A 19,228-nucleotide genomic window follows, 5' to 3' on the forward strand; every position below is an offset into this window, starting at 1 on the left:
CCTTTCTACTTACAAAAATGAGTAGCAGCATGAAAGGATGACCATGTTAAGTTGTGTTATAGATTTTTTTCTTGTGAATCTTCTAATTTCAACTTAGAAAATGGCATGCTACTTTCAAAAATTGTCCCACGCTCATACAGGTAAGCTTTTGTTGAGCCGGACTTCTTCTAATATCTAATATCTTGATATTAGATTCACCTGATGTCTTTGAGCTTGGATAAGTCTTAAAAATATTGTCATGGCTTAGTAATAGTTGCCGTTGCACGAGTCTATAAATTAAAACCGTATTTTTACGTGCCACTGTTTACGCTTTGGTGAGCGGGCTTAGCCTGAGAGATTTCAACATCTGCCCTGGCAAGTGCTTGGCTGAATCTACCACCAGATCGGAATCGCGATCCACTGACATCCGGTAAGAAACTCGGTGGGCTGTGTTATAAAAAAATTATTGCTTAGATGGGTGGATTAGCTCAAGGCCTAACTGTTACACATTTAAGCTAAAAAGTCTATCAGACTCTTTATTTCAACTTGGACGTTATGTAATGTACTTATTAAATATCAAAGTAAGATTTTTTTTATTTCTTAAATCGCCCAAATAACAATAAAACTAAATCCTAATAGGTTTACGAAGGTCCACCTAGGTCATGGGACTCTATGGTCTTTATTCCTATGAATATATTTTGTTTATGATTAAAAATATATAAATCACGTACAAACTTTTTTGATACAAAAAGTATAAACGAAATCAGTAACCAAATTCGAAATTTCAAAATTATGTCGCGTCGTTATTATTTTAATGGCGCATTTTTTGATGGGTGACATAATAATATACCTGACCTTAAATATATTATTGAGTGTGATTTAAACACCAAAAATGGGCAAGGAAACTCCAAAATCCGACGCAAAAGGTAAAAGTGGAAAAAATAAAGATGATGAAGGGAAAGGGATTGTTGATACGTGAGTAAAATTTTGTTTGTAGAAAAAGTAATGGTAAATTATTGAATTTTAATTTTCGAGGATACAGTGAAATCATTTGTTATAACGAAGAATAAAAACAGAAAAGACATTTTCAAGTCACCGTGGAAACTCAAGCTTCCACGGTGAAGTAATAACATCGTGTAATTAAAATCAAACCCGCAAAATTATAATTTGCGTAATTACTGGTGGTAGGACCTCTTGTGTGTCCGCACGGGTAGGTACCACCACCCCGCCTATTTCTGCCGTGAAGCAGTAATGCGTTTCGGTTTGAAGGGTGGGGCAGCCGTTGTAACTATACTGAGATCTTACAACTTATATCTTAAGGTGGGTGGCGCATTTACGTTGTAGATGTCTATGGGTCCAGTAACCACTTAACACCAGGTGGGCGGTGAGATCGTCTACCGAACAAAGCAAAAAAAAAAAAATTATTATGGCATGCAATGAGAATAATTCAAAAAGTCACGCTTCTGCATTTCTTACACCACTCTTATTTGTTTCTTCGTTAACCTAGTTCCCTTCACAATTCGATGTATCAGGACCATTTTATAAAACTAAATTAAATAGAGGTCCCGTAGCAGTCGAAATTCGACTATAATTAATTGGAATTGTAAGTTTGTACTATGTTTGTATTTTATACTTCTATAATCACAAATTTCGCTAAGGCTACACTATAAAAAAATATTAATAAAGACAAACAATATTTAATATATTCTCAATTTTACCACAGCGTCAAGAACAAAAGCTTGACAATAAATAGTATGCATGCGTGTGTGCGTCAAATACATGATACGTAGTGTGTGTAATGTTTTCTTTATTGATTTAATGTATATTTTATGCATTATTTTTAACAAATATTAGAATTGTGCACTTCTTCTCTATATTCTCTATAAGTGTAGAAAATTTCATACTCCTCCGTCCGCGCAATTTTCGTAAAAAGGGATACAAAGTTTTTGCTTCACGTATTATTATATAGATTACATAGTGTTCTTTTGGTATCAGTTAACATTGATTGTTTCAGAGATTGGGTATTCTTGGGTGGATATCTTAATAAAATAGGAGTCACGAAAGTTTTAAATATCCAAAAGTAATATGTATTGGCTATAAGACTGCAAATTTTTGGTTATTTTTATAACATTCTCCCAAAAACTTTCCTGTGCTTTACAAAGAGTTCTTAATTTAATAATATTGTAAGGAGCAATTGGTGTTCCTTTTCAAAAAGCCCTGTAATAGCAATTGGAACGGAAACAGTCCCCTAATCAATTTGTTTTTTAACTTTACAATACCTATCTAATTTAATTAATTTTGTTTCAGAATCAAGTCGTTTTTGTAAGTATTTTTTTTGTTTCCATATTATGATTTAAATAGAAAAAAGAAATTTAAATAAGCAGTTACATTTCTTGGTGAAGTAAATAAATAAAATTTTAAACCTAAATAAACATTATTTAGCCGTGGAAAAGACCCTAGAACTCCGGTTAAGGGCGTCGCACCTAGAATTAAAAACGTGGTGCTGATGCACTTTAGAGGAATCTTTGGGATGCTGGTACCGATATGTGCTTTAACGTGGCAGGGAAAAAAAGGAGTGGTAAGTGATTGATTTTGTTACATATTTACGAATACCATATCTGTCGTATTGATGTAAGCTGAATTGGCAAGAAGTCTAAAAATCACCTACCACCTACTAGATGGACCGACGACCTAGTAAAAAGCGCTGGGTCTCGTTGGATGCAGGTGGCAATGGACCGGTCGCACTGGAAATCTATTGGAGAGGCCTATGTTCAGCAGTGGATGGCGATAGGCTGAAATGATGATGATGATGATGATGATGAATTGGCAAATAAGTTCATTACTTAGCTGTGCCCACGTTTTGATGTTTTGTAATTTTACTTTATTTTCCTGATTTTGAGCTTTTATATTTTGTGATGTACTTGGTGTTATAAATCTTGTAATTATTTATGTAAATACGTGAACAGCCGTCAAAGATTTTTTTGTTATTGGAGCGTTATTTAAAGGCTTGAGAAGATGCCTAATTAGTAAGTTTAGACTATGAACTGGTTTTATTTGACAAAATGTTTTTAAATGATATATCTTATACACTGCTCTTCTTTTTAAGAATTCGATCACAGTTCAATGCATGTGGCTTTGGATGTTGTGGTTCTTTCTGCTGCAGCCAGTGGCCATACCCGCAACTGGATTGATTCCAATTTTCATTCTACCAATGGCTGGTGTTATGCCCACTATTGAGACTTGTGTCTGCTATATGAATGTGAGTTTATATTTTTATCAATCAAAAAGACAGCCTATGTTTTACTATCATAATTTAATTTATTTACTTTTACGTCAGTGTGACTGTTTAACTTTTCCAGAAATGTATTTTTCCTATTTCATAACGCTTGAAGCTCATCACTAAAACGATCTGACATTGTGTTAATCATATGGAATACATTCCGGATATATTGTCTATATCTAAATAAATTTGAATCATGCTAATTCACATTACGTCACCTATTTGCTTGCCTTGTAAATTTGCGTAGTAATATTACTGCACCTACATATATCGTTAAATTTTTTTTATTGCCTAGATGGGTGGACGAGCTCACAGCCCACCTGGTGTTAAGTGGTTACTAAAGTAAATGCGCCACCCACCTTGAGATATAAGTTCTAAGGTCTCAGTATAGTTACAACGGCTGTCCCGTCCTTCAAATCGAAACGCATTACTACTTCACGGCAGAAATAGGCAAGGTGTTGGTACCTACCCGTGCGGTCCTACCGCCAGTAAAAAAAACACAACATATTACACCGCTTAAAACAATTCAATTATTATTTTATTGTGGTAAATTTAAAAAAGTATGACCGAAACCAAGTTGCATTCGTTCGTTCATTGAATCAAAGGGCTTTTGTTTTATAATTCAAATGAAACATGATTATGTACCAAACATATCTGTTTAATTTTTGTATATTTATTTTAAAGGAAAATATAGTGCTATTTATACTAACGGGAATGTTGCTTTTATTGCTCAACAATTCGGGGGTGGATCGTCGCATAGCGCTTAAGCTTTTGTGTTCTGGAGACGCTTGTCAGTTTTCCGGTAAAAGGTTTGTAATATTATAATTTTAAACTATTTTTCTACGTTTACGTTATCAATATAATTGGTGAGTTACAATTTGTTTTCAGATTGGTATTTAAATGTAGCACAGCGGCTTTCTTCTTATCCATGTTTAGTAGCAGATTGATTACTTCATCCATGATTACGCAAATGGTAACGCCTGCTCTTATGGATTTACAGGTACGTTCGATTTGATGTCGTGTTCGGATTTTCAGTTTCACATATTCCCATCAAAAATTACTAAAGAACATTGTGATGTTAACAATATCCCAAAGCACTGATGAAATATCTATACTGAGACTTTAGAACTTGTATCTCAAGGTGGGTGGCGCGTCTACGTTGTAGATGTCTATGGGCTCCAGTAACCAATTAACGCCAAGTGGACTGTGAGCTCATCCACCCACCTAAGCAATAAAAAAAAATTGTATTATTAAAAAAACGAGTATCCAGCTTGGGCTTTCAAAAAACCGTAATTGAATTTTTCTAACCAGATTTTTGTATGCCTTACCTGTAAAATTTTTTTAGTCTGCAACATCAAGATATAGAGACAGCGAGCCTGATTATGATGAGATGAGGTACATCATTAACAACGCCATTCAAACCGCGTCAGCTATCGGTAACTATCGAATATCAAAATTAAATTTTACTTCAGTTTCTAAACGTTACTTCCCATTAGAGTGACGATTAAAGTAGACTCTGTACAACATACTACATCCATGTCTTGGTTCAATCCAAAATATCTGATTAAGAACAAGCTGCTGTTGGTTTAATGTATTTTAATATAAAGTACAAGATAATTGGTATTAGGGCATCTTGTGAGCCTCCTCCTTGCGTCGGTTTCCTCATTACTGAGAGTCATGGTCATGGCCTTGAAACAGCTTAAATGTTTCTCTGTCCATGACTCTCTTGGGATGTAATTGTGGTGGGCTCCCACGTCCTTCCACATCAGTATTTCGAAGGGATTTTGTCCTTCACGGCAAACTTGTGAGCCTACACCACTACTATATTTATTACTGCCGCAAATATATGATGTGTACTTCGCTATAAAAATGCGACAGGTCTTTAAGCAGTATTACTTGGACTTTGATCTTATGTATTTTGTAAGAACGGAACGTATGAAAAGAGTGGAACGGAGCGTTAAGATGTGAGTGAGAGAAAACCGGAAAGAAAGGGAAAAGAGAGTAACAGACAGAATTACAGAGAAAAGTAAGATGGCGAAGACGGTTAAAAATGTGTAAGGCGTAACAAAGGTGTTAATCAATCTTTATTATTATAACCGAAGATTTTGGAACAGTGACAATTTTATTTTATACGCTGCGAACCCTATTCTACATGCATATTACTCGATCTCTGTTCTTCTTCCCCTTCTCAGATTATATATATTTACCTTTATAGATAGACAATTGGCATTTTGTATATAAGAATAATTGTTTTTTCTGCGTATGTGTTAGAACCGACACCTGTTTGACCCTTAATAATGAGTACCGGAACCTAATATTTATAACACGGTTTGTTCATAAAATTTACTGGTGGTAGGATCTCTTGTGAGTCCGCGCGGGTAGGTATCACCACCCTGCCTATTTCTGCCGTGAAGCAGTAATGCGTTTCGGTTTGAAGGGTGGGGCAGCCGTTGTAACTGTAGTGAGACCTTAGAACTTATATCTCAAGGTGGGTGGCGAATTTACGGTTGTAGATGTCTATGGGCTTCAGTAACCACCTAACACCAGATGGGCTGTGAAATCGTCCACCCATCTAAGCAATAAATAATAATAATAATAATTTTAATTTCACTTTACGCTAATTACTTCACAGGTAGCACGGCTATCCTGCATTCGGCGTATGCTACACTTTGCTTTAAAGCAATCTGGTGCCAGTAAGATTCCGAATTATAATTCTAGACTATTGTGCGAATGATTTCAATTGATGTGCGATTACATTTGCTGAATTCCATTTTCAGGAGTGCACCAAAAGGAACGGAATATCCGGATATTTTCAATTACATGCAATACTCTGCTTTTGCGTTTCCGGTTGCTCTGCTAATTCACATACTAAATTTTGCATACCACATGATGCTTATCAATAGGTAATTGAATTTATTACAAAATGCTGGATATAGATAGGTACGTGAGATTCAATATTTATGTGTACCAGTGTTCGATGATTTATTGAAATTCGACAATAATCACTAAAACCTTACAATTTAGATTAAATTTACTTATAATATTATTTTTTTGTTTATGTAAAGAAACAAAAAAAACCTCAATTTTTTATAGCATAGCACCACAGCACTAAAATCTCATTATAGCTACTGAGCAAACAAAAAAGACCATTGGTTAACAAATAAAGTAAAAGATACTGAACAGTTTTTCTCTTTACATGTTTACATAATTATTTAGTTTGGGGGCTCTTCCACTGATACATGTCTGTCCGGATATTTATTAGGGGGCATGAGTAAGCAAATCCAATCGCTTTTAGCTGTTGATACTACGATACATTCCTTAATTTGTTTCTTGTGTCCAAATTCTTCCTGCTTTTACCGCTAATTTATTGGTACATTTGCTTGTGGTAAGGTGTATTATAGCCTGGCACGTATATGTAATACATTTTTGGTCTATAGCATTTGAACTTTATAGTCCGCATGATATGCTAGGAGGATTAAAATAGTATTTAACCCTTAATTTTATCGTCTTTTCGCATTAAAATTGTACAATTTCCAAAAATATTCGAAATTGAATTAATATGCGGAATAATTTGGTATCACCAGTATTTTTCTCATAAATATTGTCAAAAGAGATATTTTGACTACCATTAACAAAATTAATACATAATTTTATCTTACTTCAAAAGACATATAATGCAACTGGTAAAAAATAAATGTTGCAAAGATGATTAATATTAAAAATATCACATGTTAAACCTTAAAACACTCTCCTGTAAATTTTAGTAAGTTTTGAGATTATACAGTTTTAATGCGAGAAGACGTTATGTCTTATAAAATCTATAGGTTTTAAACATTTTCCTATTTCAAAACTGTATTTTTTTCATTAAAATGTACAGGTTTGTGGGAAAGCCGATGAGTTCGAACAGTATGAATGAACTACGAAAATCTCTTTTGAAACATAAAAGTTCATTGCCACCATCAGTTACAGTTCATGAAAAGGTAAATATGGAATAAATTTCAATTATGACTGAATTAGTTTAGCCACGACTTAATTTAAAAGACCTCATTTAAAAAAAATTATGAAGAATTTTAAATCAATCAATTTCAAGTGACCTAGCAATTTTTATATCAATAGAAGATCAATGTTGTTGATGCCTATCTGTCACAATAAAAAAAAAATGATAATTTCAAAGTACAGTGATGTTGTGTGTGTGTGTGCGTACAATGTGAAGAAGAATGAACTTTTACATTAAGGTAATCATAATCCCAAGATTATGCCGTAAATGTAGTTTTTATTGTGTCTGCGACTCGTGAAGTTCTAAATTTTAATTAAAAGATAATCGCTTAAGTACTTTTATATGTAGGTATTACAAATTCCGAACATTGAACCCGTCGATTTACGGAGAGCAAAAATGATTCTACTATTTCTTTTTCAATAATTAATTAATTCATTATATTATTATTAATATTTGTATAATATCGTAGAATTTTTTTTTCAGCTCACAGTATTTTTTTCGATTTTGGCTCTGATAGTATTTTTCTTCCGGTGGAGTAGCTTTCTCGAGCACATGGGCTGGGCTGCTTTTAGTAAAGAAAAAGGGGCACCAGAAATACCGGGGTAAAAATATCTTCTTAATTATATTTAGAAAAACCAGTTTGTCGTATTAAATTTATCTTTTATAATTACTAGCAGAACACATTAACGGTAGGATAAAAATTATTGCTGAAATGTTTATATGCGGTGCTGCCTAAATATTTTTATTATTTATCATTATTTATTGTAGATCATATAAGCATTTTATTAACAATTACACGTTATTAAATAGTTGATACATACACAAGGAAAGTTTTTAAAAAGCTTGATGCATTAGTGTATTTCAGAATACAGACAGCAGCTTTAGATCTATGAGCAACCGTCAAATTTGAGTGATATCTGTATATACTATATATTTGAGTGATATATGTAATAGACTGCTTACATCACCTACCGTAATAACAATAATACACATAATAATATCACGTATGTTCTCTACGAGTCACCATACGCTGTACATAAATTTAAAAAAAATTCTCTGTTGTACCTTACGAAACATGATATTATTATACCTATACTTTAGGCTTTTATGATGTGTTTTTACAGCAATATTTCAAAACGTTGAATATATTAAAGTTAATGAATACTCATCAAACAAACAGATGATGTGGGGAGTGGTAATTAAAAAAAATACATACAAATTGAATTTGTTTAGCCTTTCTGGACTTAACGATAGCTTTTATTTGGATCCGGTCGTATATATTGACAATAAGCAAGTTTATTTTAACTGGCATATAAGTAGAACAAATAGATTTGATTTTGAATTTAATTTATATCCCGCGGCTAATTATTATTAAAGGTTATATTATATTTTCCATTTTCTTATAACAATTATCAGATGATCTTATAATTGTCGTTTTCAGCTTGAAAGACGCTACTGTTGCTGCCTTATTTGTAATTGCTTTACATATACTACCGAAAAGCTTTGGATTTGTTAAGCTCTTAATTGCTGAAAGTAAGTACAATCTGAATACTAAAATTCAACAGTGTAGTTTAATTATGTAGCAGTAAGCAGCCGCTGTGGTATTGCTGATGTCCATGAACCACAGTGACTGCTTACCATCAGGTGGGTCGTGTATTAAAATATACTAGAGGTCCCGCAGTAGTCGAAATTCGACTATAATTAATTGGAATTGTAAGTTTACACTATTATGATTGTATTTTATACTTCTATAATCACAAATTTCGCCAAGACTACACTAAAGACAAACAATATTTAATCTCAATTTGACAACAGACGTCAAGAACAAAAGTTTGACAATAAATAGTGTGCATGCGTGTGTGCGTCAAATACACGGTATGCAGTGTGCGTAATGTTTTCTTTATTGATTTAATGTACATATCTTTTATGCATTATTTTTAAACAATATTAGCATTGTGCACTTTTTCTCTATATTCTACGCGCAATTTTCGTAAAAAGGTATACAAAGTTTTTGCTTCACGTATTATTAAAATATATTATATTACCTAATATTATCAGTTATATAATTTTTAATTCACTCGCATTAGGTACCGATTTTTTTTGTAAATCATGGATAGCTTGTTAATAATTTACAATTTTTTTAGAGAGAAGTGAACTGCCACCGAACAAACCAGAATCAGCCATACTTTGGTGGCGATTTGTCGATAAAAATTTGAACTACGGCTACATGTTTCTCATTGGTAAGAACATTGTTTTACTGCGTTTTTTTTCTTATTATATAAAACTACGTTTATTTTCAAATGTATAATTAAACAAATGACCTTAAAATACACTGGGTATTAGCTATAAGGATTACCTCATAGTAAATACCTTCGAAGACACCTCGATGTGATATTAATACCATAGATACCTCGAAACGTGACGTCATCGATATGCGTTTCGGTTTGAAGGGCGGGCAGCCTAGCCGTTGTACTTAAAAAAAAAACTGTCACTTACAACTCAGGACTAATTACATAAATTATAATTTTGCACGTTTGATTTTTATTATGCGATGTTATTCATTCATCGTGGAAGTGAATCGTGAGCATTTGTTATGTACGTATTTCATGAGAAAAATTGATACCTGCCCGCAGGGATCGAGACACCATGGTATCGTTCGATAGGAAGGCACCGGGCGTCTTTTCCTATAGGCCAAGACGACTTCGTTGCAAACTGAGACTTAGAACTCATGTCTCAAGGTCGGTGTTGGCATTTACGTGATTGATACTTATGGGCTCCAGTAACTATTTAACACGAAGTGGGCCGTTAGTTCATCCATCCATCTTACCAAAAAACCCATATAGTAATTATCAATAGTCAAACTATCAGTAATTATCTCATTTTGTAATTAAATATTAGCTTATATCTGCTATGGGAAAATAGGAATTATTAGCCGATGCCCTTTATTTTGGTCTTTCAAACTAATTATTAGATGTCATATAACGTTTAAGATTTTAGTCTTCGCTATTGCAATTTCGTCCAAACTTATATTGTTTTAGGGTCTGGTGTTGCTTTACAAGCAGCAATTCAAGATACTGGATTAGACAAGATTATAGGTGCACATTTTGGCAAAGCTTTTACGGGTCGATCCTGGAATACATCATTGTTCCTTGTATGTTTAGTGACTGTCATATTTGCGAATGTCATGACTGGTGTAGCTGCCTGTGTTTCTTTTCTACCATTTGTTTTGAGTATGGTACGTTTTTGTAGACTTTTTATAATATTATTGAGTCAATTTTTGTGAAAAATATTTTGTTACAAATTGATTACTCGTTACACATTACTCGGTCACTGTAAACTTTCATCAAAAAATTAGGTAATAACAACGATTTGGTTGACTAAACCACAATTAAAAAAATGGGCCATTATCCACTGGATCAAGGCACCGCAGGGCCGATCGTTGTTGCGCGCGTTAGGAAGGCCTGTGTCTAATAGTGGACATCTGTAGGCTGATATATAGATATGGAGATTGTTAGTAAAAAGTGAGATAATTTAAAGCTGCTGATTATTTTTTTTAATTAATTGGGGTAACTTCAATACAGAGATTGAGAGACGCATACGACTGGGTTGGTCGGCATTTGGGAAATTCCGTGCAATCCTCACCTCGCAAATTCCTCAATGCCTGAAGACAAAAGTCTTTAACCAGTGCATTCTCCCCGCTATGACCTACGGCGCGGAAACCTGGACACTGACGGCAGGGCTGGCCCATAAGTTAAGAGTCGCACAGCGGGCGATGGAAAGAGCTATGCTAGGTATTTCTCTAAGGGACAAAATCCGGAACGAAGAAATTCAACGGAGAACGAAAGTCGACGACATAGCTCTCAAAGCTAGCAGGCTGAAGTGGCAATGGGCCGGTCACATCTGTCGAGCCAGCGACGCCAGGTGGGGGAGGAAAGTTCTCGAATGGAGGCCACGGATGGGTACAAGGAGCATGGGGCGTCCTCCAACCAGGTGGACTGACGACTTAGTGCGCACGGCGGGAAGTCGTTGGATGCGGAAGGCGGAGGACCGCATTATGTGGAAGACATTGGGGAAGGCCTATGTCCAGCAGTGGGCAGATAAAGGATGATGATGATGATGATGATGATTATTATATTATTATTTTTTTGGAAAATGAATAATAATAATAATACATATAAAATCAGCTCAACCCACAATACAGCACTTACTACCAAACCTCATAAACATTGATACCTGAATATTAATTACCACTGTTGTTCTTCACCACGTTGGTCTTCAAAGCATTCAAATGAATAAATGTGTTTATGCCAGAGATTTAATGCTTCTGTTAATCTACATTGTAGTAGTATAAATAATAAAATGATTTTAAAATTTTCCTTCAGGCTGTTGAACCTAAGGCAAAGGTTTTCCGGAGCCATCCATGGCCGTCTAAGGTGTATGTTGGTGCGCTAGGCGTTGGTGTTGGTTGTTCGTTTGGTTACATGTTCCCTTTTATGTATACACCTGCTTACTTTTGTCACTACACTGGGAAAGTTCCAGTTAAAAAAATGGTATGTATTGATCTCGTATTCTTGATATATTAAATTAATAAATAAGGAGCCACGCGTAGCGCCTCCGTACAGTGCGTCATAGCTAGCTAACTATATAAAAGGATAAATGTTTGTCACCAAAACAATATTTAAAATTAATATAATTTCTAATAAGGATGTAAAATTTTAAACAGCGATATTAGATAGTTTATTTCACTACATTACAATTACGGTAATGTGGGTTACCTGTGTAACTATGTAGTAACACTACAAACACATGTTACAAAATACATAATTTTGATAAAATTTCTTAACATTGACGAAGCTTATGTCCGAAGTAAAAAGTTCTTTATGAGTAAGTATCATGACAATTTTAATGATGCAGCAAAAGCTTAAAACTTAACAGAGCTTAACCAAACTATACAATTATCTATCAAATATAATATTTTACTTATAAATATGAAGAGTTAATAATATTTTAATAATATTTTTATTTTAATAATATTTCAATGAAGAGTTAATAATATTTTAAGTGTATGTAAATTTTTACCAAGCTAATTTTACCAAGTAATGGGATTCTTGACAGTGTAATCTATTTTGTAACTAAATCACGTCTGTTTATTTTTTTCTTTCTTTTTTAGGCTAAATATTCTATAGGTAGTGTTATTATCAGTCTGATCGTGTTATGGTTGGCATTGGTCTATTGGGCACCGTATTTATGGGATCCCACTGACAAGGGTATAACGCCTGTAGCCACGGCCACTGTTTCTCCATCTGGAAATGGAACTACCCACGCAGGAGCAGGACCAGCAGCAAAGCCGACACCACCTCCTCCGGGACCAGCAAAACCGCCAGCGAAGAAACCGTAAACGTTATGAAAAACAAACGGACGGAAAAGGTTTTTTTTGTTGCAATTTCATTGTTCTTATATATAAAGGACTGATAGTTTAAACCATTTATTGAATTTGTTCAAAGTCACATATTCAATATTTAAATGCCCATAAAACGTTTGTCAAAAAGCTACTTGCCCATGTGAACTACTTTTTATCAGTTATTTCGTCAATATGTTCGAGAAGAACGGGATATTTATTTTTAGTTTAACTGACAAGTTTCATTTTGTAATCGCATTGTAACTAAGGTTTTAAATAAATATTCAGTATTACAAATTGTTTTTTTTATTTATTTCGCACTAGGAACCTATCCATGAAGGATATTCATGTAAATCTGGCCATATAACTGGAGCCCAGAAGTAAATAGCAAACCAAGTGAGGATTAAAGTTGAAATCGTTGGTCCTATGCCTGCTTTCATCTAAAAGAAGATAAATTTTCAACTTAATGTATTTTATCTTTATGATAGCTACTAATATCATTTAAACACGGTGGAATATAAGTTACATGGTTATAGTTCACACGCTATGGATACATTTCTGTATAGACTAATAATATCTTACTGCAGAAACAATACGTCTGAGATAACTATTCTTGGTTACAGTCGTACTTCATTATTTAAAATTTATTATTGCACATTTAACGCCTAACCCAATATCTCACAAATATTTACTGATAATATTTGTGAGATACAATCTTAATTATTTTAAAGTACATATAACATAAAAATTAAATTCAATTCAATCACCAAACGAGAGCTGGGTCTAAATTATACCAAGCTGTAGAATAATGCCTACCATTTTAGAAGTAGGGATATCTGCAGCACCTTGAACTATCAGATTACCCGGAGTTCCAACAGGTAAACAAAAGCAATAAGATGCAGAAAATCCAGCTGCTATGTTATACCAGAGCGGATTAACCTTTACTTGCTTGGCCTGAAATGAAAAATATTTTTCCATTATTTTTCATATAGTTCGTAAAAGTTGGTGATTGAGTCAGGTGCAAAATTGGATAGTAAACTGCTATTTATTTTAGAGTTAAATACCATTTTTTTGTTTCTATCGCAAAATAATTAAAACATGCTATAAAAAATAAAGGTTTAAAGTTAATAGAGAATTGACCCTAAAAAATCAACACTTCAATTAAACTAATACCGCAGCAAATGATTAATAAGCTTGATTACTTTTTAAAAATTTTGATCTGACAGATCAGTTAGAAATGTATTTATTACTGATGCTAGGGCATTTTTTGCGTCTGCACACTTCCTCTTTCTGTCACGAAGTAGCAATGCTTTTTGCTATCAATAGTGAGACAGCCGTTATGATTAGAATTATGATTTAGACCTCATGTTTTAAGGTGGCAGGCACATTCACGTAGTGATTGTCTATTAGCTTCGGTAACCATTTAATGCCGCGTTAGCTGTCAGCTCCTTCGCCCAACTAAGAAGAAAAGTGTGTTTTCTCTGTGATAGTCGTACCAACTGCATAGCTATTGGAGCCAAAACATTGCAGACAACAACGTTTGAAGCAAAATTGGTAATGAAAATAGTAAAAGTAATGATAAGAAAAATTATGAATGAATTTGGTAGTGTCTTTAAGTTTTGCAAGACATCTCCGATTCGTCCGTTGAGGTCTGAATACTCTTCTTTTGCTGCTTCAGAGAGAGCAAATCCACCTCCTGCAATGTAATGTAATCTTAATATTGCTCCGCTTATAATTTCGATTTTTTACTGAACAGTCTTATTCAAATTAGTTACGTCGTCTTACCTAAAAGAAACATAAAACTGTATGGCAATGTATCATTTACTATTTTCCAGTTTAATACAGACGATATAGGTGCCTTTGTTAAATCCCCGTAAGCTAAAAGTAATAAAAGTCCATAATTAATTACTTGCTATTTTAAGGGGATCTTAGTTATAGATGAAAAGTAGCTTACATTTTGCCCTAAAGTTCTTAAAAATATTTAAATTTGATGGGAGAAGAAGCATCAAAGTGCAAACTAGCATAGCGGGAACAGAATCTCCAATGCTAAAATTAATAAGTGTTTTCCATTAAAAGGATGTTTCACTTGTGATGAATTTTACCAATAATTAAAAGCGTTAAAATGTTGTTAGTTAATAACTACTCTAGTATTATTGATGTTATTTATTTGTTATAACTATAATAATATTTTATTTATTTATTTTGAACGATGCAACAGGCGTTATTCAATACAATTAAGACATCAAGCTGATCTGCCAATATGGTGAGCAGCATTTACGTTATAAAGTATATGGACTCATATTACCAATTAGCAACGTACGGACGTTGAAGTTGGATGAACCATTCAAGAAACACAATGTATATTAGATAATCATTTCAAATAATTTCATATAGATAATATTTCAAATCTAACATGATGAGTTTTATTAATATAACTTACAATTTGTTATTTTTAATCCCGAAATAACTGATGGTTTTATCGCCCCAACCTTGAAAAATTTGAGGGGATCTTGCAAAGAATAATACCATTGCTCCACCAAATAATATGATTACCATCTGTAACAATAATGACAAATTACAAAACTTACTAAAACTATGTAAGTAACAGTCAATAAACGAATCGTAAATTTTGAGACTGCACTGTAGTTGGTGTAGTACTGAACAATAAACTTGTATTCAGCAACAGATGTTTATTTATTTATATTATTCAGAAAGCTATTATACTTTACTACAAATTTTACTTACATATTCCCAAAATGTTACTTTTCCCAAATTTACCCAATCTTTATCAACGGTCTTTTTTGCTGCTTCGATACTTTCTGGGGTGATCACAGAATCTTTAGCAGCTTGGCTATTGGGTCTGAAAATTTGGTATTCTTTTATATTTACAGTTTGTAAGATATTCTACATTTTTTATAGATTTAGCTAGTTAATTAAAATTTTGCAAAGACTGATATCTCAAATAACACTTACCTTAAAAATCCGAAGTACACGATAATCAAATAAAAATACATAGCTAACTCCATAAGTAACATATATGGTACAGAAAACGCAGAAAACTTTGGGAAAGATAAATATTCTGGGGCCAGTGGAAATGCTCTGAAAAACGAAGAAACAGTAAACGAAAACTACTCATTGGAATATATTTATTTATATATCTGGATGGATATTTGTGATGATATCCGTAATATAAGCCTTTAAATTAAATATTTCTAATAATAATATTTGATTATTTCAAATTACAATTTGAATTATTCAATTCCAATCAAATTCAATTCAAATTTAGAACTTTAATGTACAATATTTACTATTAGCCTAAACTACAATGTATGATTAGAACATTTTTATTATTATATCTCTTTAATATTATAAATGTGACATGATACTGCTTATGTCGAAATTTCCTAAGGTTCCAGCGTTATGAACAAATTTCTATTGTAAAAACTTACGAATGTTTGAAATTTGAATGGATTTTTTATGGTACCTTGAAAACAGTCCTTTAAACACTAGATTAGTAGCTGTTCCTACTAAAGTTCCAATACCACCTATAACAAGAGCAAATACTTCTTCTGATTTACTAAATAAAATAGATAAAGAGGTAAATTACTAAACAGACATACAGGTGTAATCAGTACAAACCTATTTTAGCCGCTATGATTATTTACATGGTTAACAAATGGAAGGGCTTGCCACAGACTTGCTGAAGATGTAAATTATGGGACAAAAGTACTAAGCAGTGCACTTTTTAATAAATGGCACCATTATCAAAAACTTAGATGCTTATTAGGATCACGAAGCAGATAATTATTAATGTTTAAATTTTTTCGTTAGTATGTTTATTAGTATTTTAGTTGTTCGTCGTGTTTGCAGTATTAATAAAGATACATTTAATTTATTACTTACCTATAGTCGCAGAAAATGTGATAGCGCAAAAATAGCATGATGAAAAATCTGTCGCAACCATATCACCGTTCTTATTGGGTTCATACATTTTTAAAGAGTTTTGCTAAAAGTGAATAAATGCCGATTGAAAACTTCACATAGCAAAAACATGTCATGTTGATGTTATTTTGTAATTAATTATGCTTACGTCTTCAAAAACTTTTAATAAGGCACTATTGATTGGGACCATCATCGTTGTAGCAGCTGTGTTGGTTATCCACATCGAGACGAACATAGTAATGAATGAAATTGCAAATAACAATCTGTAAAGTTTGGAATCGATTTGTGTAAAATAACACAGAAGTAATAAAATGAATGCATACTTACTGTATAATTCTGTACTAAATGTGATTACTACTTGCGCAAGAAAACAGTTATTGGCCTAAGTAATTACATAATTTTTGCACAATTATTTTAAATCTTGAACACTATAAGTATATTTATTATTATATACAAAATATCGATACTTGAGAAGGATTTGTTTTAAAAATAAAACAAATAATAAGTTTATATTGCAAAATGTACTTGTAATGCGATAAGCCAATAGCTCTTATGGTCCAAAGTGCCAATCGTTTATGAAGTCCAGATTGCTCGACAGCAGCAGCCAGCATCATGCTCCCAAGAAACATTATAATAGTGTCCTATGGAAAATACGTTGTTTAGAGCAAAAAAGTTAGTAATCAGTATCAAAAAGTACAAAACCGGCCTGCAAGATAATCATCATCTCCATTCTATTGCTAATCAATAGTAAAACTGTTTTCTTTAAAATTACGCGCCTTGCCTTGCGTCCGTTGCGTTTTATCAAGTTCCTTCTTTCTTAAGCTATGGAAAGAACTTCATTCTTGGTTAATTCCAGATGCCATCGCAGATCTTTCTTCAAACGAAATTTTGAAGACATTTCAAGACAGACAAAATTACATTCGTAACATTGCCGCTGTCAATAATCTGCATGAAGTGAATTCGACCTTATCTGACACTGTTGGCAATTGAACTATGTTTGTGTAGATTAAGGATTTAACTTACTGAAACCATTACTTCATTGATTTCCAATTAATTATTGTCAATGCAGAGCAGTTATATGTTATAAATAGTTATTGGCAATTTCAAAATGTTGCTTACATTCATATAGCAGCGGCACGTTTTAGCAGTATCCATGACGCCAGACATAGGAAAGATAAGAATCGGCAAAAATGATGTCACCGGTAGTGGGATACATTCCGTTACCCAAAATATAGCCATCAACATCAGGGTGTATGCACACCATTGATATTTCTAAGAATCATAATTAAATTCCTTAAACGTTTTAAAATTTCACACATTTTTTCAACACTTTAAAACAATTCCTAGAAAAGCTTGTTTTTAACAGAAAACCTATCTGAACTGCATCGTCTGTCAACTATTTGTTTGTATAAATATAACATAACTCAACGCAAAAGCATCCAACAACGTTTAGTTTATAAACTTAAGTAAAAATTATTAAAATCATATAATATTTATATCTATTAAATATTAGTTGTTTCAAGATAATAAATGGGAGGTTGCCGTGAAAATCACAAAAATAAATGGTTGTATAATCTTTATAGCAAACTCGATGTGTTTATGTTTCCTATAGACGCTGAAACTTCTGAAACGATTTCGAAGAAAACTGGCCTAGTAATTGATTCTCTCCTCCGTTACTTCGAAAACTGCAATTTATTCAAAACGTCGAAAATATTATATTACAGTAAAAAGACACGAGGTTAAACCACAAAATTACTTTTTATAATATCTATGACTCACAAAGACAGACGAAAATACTACGATCCTGTGAAGTTTGGTAGTGTCCGTAGTCAAATCAAAGATGGGCAAGAAAGACCAGTCGAGTTGGACTAGTAACTTATAAACATCGATCGGTGTTCAGCTAAAATTGACCAGCTCACCATCTATTGTCAGCACTAACGTCAGCACAGTTGATGTCACTTAAAACTACCGAGACTACTACCCCAGCATCAGCGAAAATTTTTTTTAGTCGTTTACATAATTATTTGTACTATTTTATACGTTTTTGAAGAACTTGTGTAGAATCTTGTATAGAGAGATGGTAAAAACATTACCTCTGGTGGAAACGGTATCAATATCGGTATCAATATTAGTGGCACTATAATCGTAATTAAGCCACGCCATGATGAAGTAAAGAACAGAATAGCCTTTTCTGAGATAGTAACTGGCGGGTCATGGTATCTGTCAAAATTATGGTTATTAGTCCTTTATAATTTATTATTTTGATCTAAAGGAAATCTTCACATTGTGATTATTTTGGGAACCCTGGATCTTGATCACCCTAACTGCTCTCGTGTTAGACAATAGTGCGTAGATTGACTAATAAAAACAACATTCTTAGAATTTATCCACCTAATAAGATGAGTTCGACTTGCTTTTACCGAACAAAATTAAAGCCATTGAATAGAAATTCCTTTTATTGATACAATTATTTACTTACAGAGCTTCACTATCTTCATCCGTGTTTTGTATGCTAACATCGCTATCTTTCGCAGTATTATCCATTGCGAAATCAGATCTTTTTCACTCCGTATAATAAAGACCTGGTAAATATTTTGTTTAAACTTTTGCCACTTATTCAAGTAGGCTCAGG

General features: G+C 33.1%; 2 protein-coding genes across 2 annotated transcripts; one reads left to right on the forward strand and one right to left on the reverse strand.

Annotated features, from left to right (window-relative positions):
• Positions 1-250: 250 nt before the first annotated feature.
• On the forward strand, positions 251-12,951 carry LOC101745076 (protein I'm not dead yet). Its single transcript, XM_004925803.4, has 16 exons — positions 251-954; positions 2,287-2,301; positions 2,422-2,557; positions 3,086-3,238; positions 3,944-4,068; positions 4,148-4,259; positions 4,605-4,695; positions 5,892-5,952; positions 6,037-6,162; positions 7,137-7,239; positions 7,740-7,858; positions 8,698-8,789; positions 9,401-9,496; positions 10,295-10,491; positions 11,639-11,806; positions 12,427-12,951. The coding sequence occupies exons 1-16, from the start codon at positions 872-874 to the stop codon at positions 12,652-12,654; spliced, it is 1,905 nt and encodes a 634-aa protein (XP_004925860.1). The 5' UTR covers positions 251-871; the 3' UTR covers positions 12,655-12,951.
• On the reverse strand, positions 12,945-18,828 carry LOC101744933 (protein I'm not dead yet). The gene is made up of 14 exons (XM_038016824.2): positions 18,690-18,828; positions 17,716-17,868; positions 17,122-17,237; positions 16,745-16,859; positions 16,558-16,660; positions 16,139-16,199; positions 15,628-15,753; positions 15,400-15,514; positions 15,095-15,210; positions 14,609-14,700; positions 14,440-14,532; positions 14,151-14,350; positions 13,471-13,608; positions 12,945-13,094 (listed from the first exon to the last, which is right to left on the reverse strand). Exons 2-14 carry the CDS (start codon positions 17,839-17,841, stop codon positions 12,975-12,977), a joined length of 1,521 nt encoding a protein of 506 aa, XP_037872752.2. The 5' UTR covers positions 17,842-17,868; positions 18,690-18,828; the 3' UTR covers positions 12,945-12,974.
• Positions 18,829-19,228: the final 400 nt, after the last annotated feature.

Source organism: Bombyx mori, chromosome 17, assembly GCF_030269925.1.
Source record: "Bombyx mori chromosome 17, ASM3026992v2".
NCBI classification, from domain to species: domain Eukaryota; kingdom Metazoa; phylum Arthropoda; class Insecta; order Lepidoptera; family Bombycidae; genus Bombyx; species Bombyx mori.

Coding starts and splice junctions, on each gene's coding strand:
- LOC101744933 (XM_038016824.2), bottom strand. CDS start 17,841: ATGTTGATGGCTATATTTTGGGTAACGGAATGTATCCCACTACCGGTG. Junction 15,754..16,138: donor TTTAAAGGACTGTTTTCAAG/GTACCATAAAAA, acceptor TTCGTTTTTCAG/AGCATTTCCACTGGCCCCAG. Junction 13,095..13,470: donor ATATCCCTACTTCTAAAATG/GTAGGCATTATT, acceptor ATCTTCTTTTAG/ATGAAAGCAGGCATAGGACC.
- LOC101745076 (XM_004925803.4), top strand. CDS start 872: ATGGGCAAGGAAACTCCAAAATCCGACGCAAAAGGTAAAAGTGGAAAA. Junction 8,790..9,400: donor TAAGCTCTTAATTGCTGAAA/GTAAGTACAATC, acceptor CAATTTTTTTAG/AGAGAAGTGAACTGCCACCG. Junction 10,492..11,638: donor TACCATTTGTTTTGAGTATG/GTACGTTTTTGT, acceptor ATTTTCCTTCAG/GCTGTTGAACCTAAGGCAAA.